This window comes from Cotesia typhae, unplaced genomic scaffold (genome assembly GCF_013202065.1).
Source record: "Cotesia typhae breed Kobodo isofemale line unplaced genomic scaffold, CoteBio_Ctyphae contig_20, whole genome shotgun sequence".
Lineage (NCBI taxonomy): Eukaryota > Metazoa > Arthropoda > Insecta > Hymenoptera > Braconidae > Cotesia > Cotesia typhae.
In genome coordinates, this window is record NW_027423725.1 from 4069300 (window position 1) to 4077786 (window position 8487).

General features: G+C 30.6%; 1 protein-coding gene across 2 annotated transcripts; it reads right to left on the reverse strand.

Annotated features, from left to right (window-relative positions):
• Positions 1-2571: 2571 nt before the first annotated feature.
• Positions 2572-3857, reverse strand: LOC141538125 (uncharacterized). 2 transcript variants are annotated; one of them, XR_012481005.1, is made up of 2 exons: positions 2913-3857; positions 2572-2796 (listed from the first exon to the last, which is right to left on the reverse strand). XR_012481005.1 is itself a non-coding variant. In XM_074259466.1 (2 exons), the coding sequence occupies exon 1, from the start codon at positions 3767-3769 to the stop codon at positions 3152-3154; it is 618 nt and encodes a 205-aa protein (XP_074115567.1). In that variant the 5' UTR covers positions 3770-3857; the 3' UTR covers positions 2572-2796; positions 3150-3151. The 2 variants fall into 2 exon arrangements, 1 of the variants encoding a protein (XP_074115567.1); XM_074259466.1 differs by having other exon boundaries at positions 3150-3857.
• Between the last annotated feature and the right edge of the window lie 4630 nt (positions 3858-8487).

Below are 8487 nucleotides of genomic sequence, written 5' to 3' on the forward strand. Positions count from 1 at the left end.
AATAGAAAAATTAAACAAATTAGGGCTAGTGCGCTATAGAAAGCGCGACCAGTTAGTAGTATAATAGAAAAATTAAACAAATTAGGGCTAGTGCGCTATAGGAAGCGCGACCAGCTAGTAATGCAATAGATGAGATAGATGGTTAGTTTAATATCTATGCCGATTTATTATTTCGTTTTCCAGACAAAATTATTAACGTCCCTGTTCGAGCGCCAATTTGTTACGTCCAATTTTGGACTTGTTTAATTAATTTAATTTCGGCCCAAGCCTTTCGGCCTATAGACCGGGATCTTATTTTTAATTTTGTCTGGAAAGGTTGTATAGAATAATTCAATTAGATTCTTTAATTATTTAGATATATTCAACAAAAAAACTAATGAAATTCAAAATACATAAAATAACTTATAGCTAGTACAATACCTCAATTTTCACTGATAACTTATTTAATTATTGAAAAGATACAAAAAGGAATGACCACATTTCTATAGACTTTCGAACACAAGCAATAAGATCACGTTTTAGACAAAAATCTTTAATATGACTTTAAAATGACTCAAATTACTTTTCAGAACTCAAAAGCTTGGCAGTGCTTGGACAATTTATTGAGAGAAAAAAAAAAAAAAAAAAAAAATTTCAAGAGTGACTGAACCGAAAATTTTATAGACGCTGATCCGTTTAGCGGATCCAAAAATTTTAACAGCAACTGAACCGTTCACTAGGGGTTCGGGATTTTTAGTCGACCGTTTTGGGGAAAACGTGTCTTTTTATAGTTTTCGAGTCATGTCCGAATTGTGTCTTTTCTGAGAGAGCTTCCATCCAATGAGGATGCAGTTTTCCAGTTTCAGGCCCCATTCCTTTCGGAAAAGCGAATAGGACCCGCCCTAATGCAGGCCTGTGTGTGTACGCACCCACACACATACCGACATGTACATATTTTTATTTTATTTAAAAGTAACTAAAAAAATTTAAGTTCGAATATTTGAATATAACAATGAAAATATAAATTTTATCCTAACAACCTTATTAACAATCGGTTTTACAAAAATTTATTTTATTTTAATGATAAATCCTTTATTTATAAAAATTAATTATTATTCTTTAAAATAGAAAAATAAGAATTCACCAATTACATAAAATTTTGCTTTTAGATAATTCTCTCATTTTATTTCACAATTGAATATCATTTATTAACAATTGTGAGGTTTTAGTCATTGGGAAGTAATAATTTTAATTGATTTTAATATAAAAAAATTCGACTAAATTATTTTATTTATGGAAGTTTCTCCTTTAGTTTTGAATTTTCAAAAATTTGTCATGGAAACAATTTCAATAAATTTTGGATATTTAAATTTTATATAGAAACAAATATTAAAGGTTGATAGTTTTAGAATGGGTATTTGATTAATTCTAGACATTAAAATTTATTTGAAATCTTATTGGAGGTTAAAAATAGAATTTATCTTAGAATTTGTTTAAAATATCTTTAGAAGTTAAAAATAGAATCTTATTCTAAATATTAGTTTAGGTAGGTTGAAGCAAAAAAATTTTATGATGGGGATTTAATTTTAAACACATTTTTAAGAGAAAAAAAAATAAAACTTATACGTTACACAAAAAAAAAAAATGGTGTAACTTAACATTTTTTTTTCTTCTCTAAATTATAAAAAAACTTTAGTGAGAGGAAAAAAAAAAAAAAAAAAAAGATAAAATTATTAGATAGACATAGTTTTAGTCTTATTATATTTGTTAATGCTATCTTAGATGCACATCTGGATAAGATATTCTTTCAATTTTTATTGTTTCAAAGAGGCTCTTATACGAAGGTCATTTAAGAATGCATTAACAGTTTATTTTTAAGTTTCTCTTTAAGAGGAAAAAAAAATTATTATGTTTTATGGTCACCAGATGTAGAGGAAAAAAAATTTAAAATAAAAATAAAAAAAAATAATAAAATAGAATATCGGTAATTTCCCCGGATATAACAGTTTAAAAGTTGTACTTGAAGCTCTCACGATACACTAACCAAATGAAGATTTATAAATTGAATAGTTGTGACGAAGTTAGCCAAAAAATGGTGGAATTCCCCCCTTTTTTTTTCTCAAAAATTAAGGCGTAAGTAGTTAGGGGCACGGAGGGCGAGACACAACGAACCCCCACTCCTCGGCCACTGGCGCCAGACCTTTTCCGCTCCCCGCGGTGAGGGGTTTCTCCGTGTGAAGGAATTCCCTTGGTAAATTTTGGACCTGACGTTTTTCCTGTAAGTGGGTAGGGGTTTTACAATATGGGGTGATAAAGACGAATGTCAAAAATTAGTAATGGCATGGGGTTAATGGGAAAAAGATGTAGGATTACATGATTTTCTATTTATTTTTGAAGATCTGATGAGATTTTTTTTAAAATTGGTCGCAGCAGGGGGTGTGAGGAGGGGGCTTTGAAGAAGTGTGTTGTTATATAAACCTCGGGGACGAGGATCAGCAGAAGTCATACTAGAAAATTGTATCCATAGTATTACGTGGCTATATTAAGAATCTTATTGTTTACTGTGTTCGATTCAAGGGGCACACCTAGTGTAACGGCCTAAAAAAAACGTGATTTTTGGGAATTTTTATTAAAAAAAATACTTTATCAATTATTTTAAAATTTTAAGAATATATTTATACATGTTTTAAGAATACATAATGAAATTTTTGAAGAAAAAAATTAAATATTTTTTAAGTTATCGTCGATCTCTAACGGCGCGAAAAAAAAAAGGTCCTTCACTGCTGCAGTGATTCCGGCCTTCTCCGTGGATGAAATCTAAAAAAAAAATATCTCGTTAAACTAGATAATATTGTCTGTACAATGACCTACGATAAAAAAAAATCAAAAATTGACAATATGGCGGCGTTTTAAAAAAAATAGTCGAATTTTACCTAAAATTTTGGTCGTTTGTGGCCTGCGAAAATTCGATTTTTGATCAGATCAAAAAATCGATAGGTCATTGTACGGAGAACTATATATAGAACATGTAAAAAAAATTCGATAGTGATCGGATCATTTGTTTTTGAGTAATCACTGCAGCAAATTCGGAAAATGCTGTTTCGAGAAAAACGCGTTTAAAGATAAAATGATCGTTTCCACTGTTATAAGTGGTTTAAAATCATATTTACAGCTAATCTGCTATTCCAGGGCCATATAATACACCTTCCTCTTCTTCGAAAAGGGCTTGTTCAGCTGAAGAAGCTTTTCTTCGAGATGATCGACCTTCTTTTGAAGAAGCCCTTTGGCGATAATCAGCGATTCGTATTCTCGTGTCGTCCTTAAGAGCCGCAAAATCTCTTGCTGCAGGTCCAACTATCACTCCCATTACATTGAATATCTTCAAAATTGACGAATAACCGTCATTAAATATTGCAGTTGCAAAATTATTTGACAATTCAATAGTTTTGAAGCCATTATGAAGATGCTTGGGTGAAAAGTGCCAAAGTAAACCGTTGTAGCTTTCATTGTTGTTTTGAGTATTGTTACCTTTACATCTATCAAGCAATTCATATCGAGATAAGTCTTCATAAATAGGTTTTATAGCTTCTTGTACTTCTGGATCCAGTGGGAGGTAATCGTGTTTAAATGTACTAGTGATTCCTTCAGCTTCCGCGCGGCGATAAGCGCACCAACTTTCAGCGCCTTCTGGACAATTTTTATGATTTGGGTTTTTGTCAGTTGAACAGAAATGATAAAATGTTGCCCAGATTGCTTTATACATTTCATCTACATTATCTTGATTCCTCATAATTGCTAAACCATAATATTTTTGGAGTTTATTTATAAAATTTACAGTTAACTTTTGTGATGTGTTACTTTTTCCTCCTAATTTCTTATTAATGTTCTTTACACTTCGGCAACGTGTTCCCATTCTTTTTTCACATGTAGATAGCATTCCAATTTAGCAACAGGAATATCATAAGGATTCAAATCTATAAGTCCTTTGTGGGTAGCGCTATCACCATCACCAATATAGCGGGTATATTTTACACCATATTTACTAATGGAACGACCAAACATGTCTTTTACACTATCCACTTCCATTTTTGAGGCAGATCCTTTATGATTGGCATCACATTCTTCATCGTGTAATGATAGCCATTCCTCATAATCTTCAGGTTCGCTATCTTTTTTTTTCTTCCAAAAACACAACTCTGACAATATGTAGATTTTACGCATGAATCAAGAATTTTCTTGCTGTATTTTCCTGCCAGCGTAACTACTCCAAAACGGGAAGTATGGCCACGTTTTTTCCAGGTACCATCGCCGCTAACAGTCAAATTTGTCTCCGAATTTTCTTTCTTTAATGTAAGCTCTTTTCTTCATTTATAGCTTGCTGCATACTGAGCTTACAAACAGTTTCGGCTGCAATCTGTAAATTCGTAAAACATCCCGCAAAAGTTTGGTCGTAAAATTTGCATGCTAAATCCATTAATCCACAGAAAAGATTTATCCCATTTATTCCGATGCCCAATAGACGCATCACAGCAACAATACGTTTATTTATTTCAAATGCGTTATTAATCATTGGTCCAGAATTAATATACGAATTGCCACATTCACAAATAATAGCAATTTTGAACCCTAGGCCTCTTGAACTTGCTTGATTGAAAGTAACTTTTTTTTGACAGGTTTTACACACCACTAAATTACTAATTGCACTAAAAACTGATAAAAATTGCAAAATACAATATCCATGAGATGGGTCAATCACAACATTATTGTCATTATTTTGTAATAACTTTTCTGCGGACGTACTGGTATTCGCAGTAGATTGCTCAAATGTAAATCTATTTCCGGTAAACTTGCGTTTTTCGCAATTGATCGATGCTTAGGAACATTGTGAGTTCCTTTTTTATTTGAATATGAAGATTGATCACTCATTTTCAAGAAAATAGCACGTGTAAAATTATGATGCGCTCGATACAACGATCACAATGAGACTAAATGTGTCTGGCTCCGAAAATAATTTACGTGGCAGTAAACGAAAAATTTCTAGAAATTTGTAGAAATTATTATAATGATATATTTTTGTATACCTGAGAGCCAACAATAGAAACTGGAATCGTGTTATAGGGGCTAGAAGAGACGGTAGACTCTGAACAATACTTCAGGTACGTCTCGCAGCTAATGACACTCTAGCTGCCGAGCGGCTGCTCTTTAAAATGTTATAACTCAAAAACTATTTGATATATCGATTTGAAATTTTAATATGTTATTTTTAAAGGTGTAATCTACCGAAATATGAAAAAAAAAAAAATCGACTTTTTCGAAATTTCACACTAGGTGTGCCCCTTAATATGTGGATTAATACTTTTTTCATGTATATGTATAAATGGAATATGATGATTACATATTTATATAATAAAATTGTATTTCCTATACACCCATGTCGAGCATATGTTTATCACTCTCAATGTAAAAATTTTTGCCATAAAAAATATCAATACTGTGAAGCGCATTATAGGGAAATGAAAAATATTGTAAGAACTTATCATTTCTATAATATGCGAAAGAAATATGGAGATTGTAATTTATGGTATTTAATTGAGTGTGAGATTCAATCACGAAGAATGTACACTGAAAAATTTAATATGGTTAGCGATGATAACCATACTCGTTGGATTAACTATTTGTTGCAAGAGCAGCAAAATTATAATTTAGATAGTTATAATTTAGGATTTACTGATTTTATAGATTTAGATTTTAACGATAAAATTATATCTGATGTAAAATATATAATTAAATAATAAACAACAAGTATATAATATTTTCTTTTATTTAGCAATTTTCTTCACACTGACATTCATACTTATAAAAACAGGTTTTTTCATTTATAATTTAGTATAAACGTAAATTAGTAATAAACGTAATGCTGATGATAATAATATCACTCAAAACAATAATGATAATAGTAATAATAATAGTAATGATAATGATAATATTAGAGATAAAAATATTGGGTCCATATTAATCGGCGATGTCTTGTCCTTCGTCGGTGTTATAATACATGCTGTAGCGTTGAGACAGCTGATTGTCAACTTTGTGTACTATTTTTTGAACAAGTTCTTCATGGTGGTGTAGCAAGTTCCAGAAAAATGAAAACTCAAGATCTCCAAGATTACTGTGAATTGAAGGAGTCCTCTCGTTACATTAGAATAAATCTAGAAAATGTTTTTCAAAATATTTTAATATTGTATTTAATAGGGTGGGTCAAAAAAATCGAATAATTTATTTTTGACTTTATACTCTGAAAAATAGGTTCGTAGACACCTAAAAAGAATTCTCTCCAAGTATAAGCTCTTAATTATAACGGGAAGGTCCTCCGCTTTGCGGGTTTCTATTTTTTTCGAATAATCAGATAAAAAAATTTATATCTCGCTTCCAACTGCTTGGAAAAATATTCCGTGGAATAGATTTTGTGAGAAATTGAATGCTTTACAAAAAAGGTCTCTTATGACTTTTTCAAAAACTCAACCGATTAAAAGATATTCATAGTTGAAGTTTGGCTATTTTAAGGAAAATATTCGTTTTTATTATGAATTTTATAAGTCGATGAAAAAAATTATTTCGGATTGCGGAACTCATGATTTTGTAGGAAATTTACTGCTCTACAAAAATGGTCTCTTATGATTTTTGATTAAGTGAAGCCGTTACGAGATATTCATCGTCAAACATTAACGAATATCAATATTTCCAGTTCTTGATCAATAATTCGATAAATTTTAATTTAAACTATGAGTTTCAGGAAAATTTACATAAATTTGAGTTTCGATCGATAAAGAAATGTTATAAACAATTTTTTTAATATTGTTTTCAGTCTTGAGCTTGTTTGATTGCATTAAAACAAGAAATTAGAGCATTTTTTTCGACATATAGCCAATGATTAGTTTAATTTGAAGTGAATGACATATTTCTTTGTCAAATTTAATATGAAAAGTATTGAATCAAGTGAGAAACAACCAGTATTTAACTTTTTTATAGATAAATTTTTTATTGAATTATCAATTGCAATATAATTGTCTATATTTTTAACATAACAGTACGCTATTACTATAAATAATTTCTTTTATTACAATTTGGGAATGTTTTTGATGTTCTTTGACAACTTGCAATAAGTACTGGAATTGTTCTTCATTTTTGTCAAGCATTGATTATATTCACTGACTAATGCAACAGCTCGCTCTGCTGAATCATTGACAACTTTTAGTTGTTGAAAGTATTCTTTATTTTCGAGATAACTCCCATAAGTAGGCCATAATTCAACATCGACATCAAGAAAGTCATACGGTAGATCGAAGATTTTGAAAAGATTTAATGACTGTTTAGACACAAAGTCACTCAGAGTTCTCTGCGCCAATGAATTCAAATCTTTTTTAGCAATTACAAATCTTTTAGCTTTAGAATCTGTACCTTCACGAGTATTAACAGCTTCAACAATACGTTTTTTTACTTCTAATGGAACGCCATCGTCAAACAGTGATAAAATGGCAAGTTCATCGCTCAAATACCATAAGTGCGAAATCATTTTTTCACACGTAGCTGAAGAAATCAAAGGATTGATATGTTTGTACTCCAATAAATTTTTCATAAACTGCAAGTCATGATAAGCAGCAGTTGTTGCAGAAGTTGATGAAAACCAAGCTTTTAAATACAATGTGACTATAAAAATACAGAAATGACGAAGACCATGCAATTCTTTCTGAGAGAGTTTGAATTCATCTCTGAATAGATACATTTTCAAACTATAAATGGCCATAGCCATCCATCTAGCATGATGAACAGCACCAGGACGTTTGAAAGAAATCTTTTCTTGAGGCATTTCTCCAAGGAAAATCAATGATAATTCCAATAATTCTTTATCTAACTTATTATAACATTTCTTTATTGATCGAAACTCAAATTTATGTAAATTTTCCTGAAACTCATAGTTTAAATTAAAATTTATCGAATTATTGATCAAGAACTGGAAATATTGATATTCGTTAATGTTTGACGATGAATATCTCGTAACGGCTTCACTTAATCAAAAAATCATAAGAGACCATTTTTGTAGAGCAGTAAAGTTCCTACAAAATCATGAGTTCCGCAATCCGAAATAATTTTTTATCATCGACTTATAAAATTCATAATAAAAACGAATATTTTCCTTAAAATAGCCAAACTTCAACTATGAATATCTTTTAATCGGTTGAGTTTTTGAAAAAGACATAAGAGACCTTTTTTGTAAAGCATTCAATTTCTCACAAAATCTATGCCACGGAATATTTTTCCAAGCAGTTGGAAGCGAGATATAAATTTTTTTATCTGATTATTCGAAAAAAATAGAAACCCGCAAAGCGGAGGACCTTCCCGTTATAATTAAGAGCTTATACTTGGAGAGAATTCTTTTTAGGTGTCTACGAACCTATTTTTCAGAGTATAAAATCAAAAATAAATTATTCGATTTTTTTGACCCACCCTAGT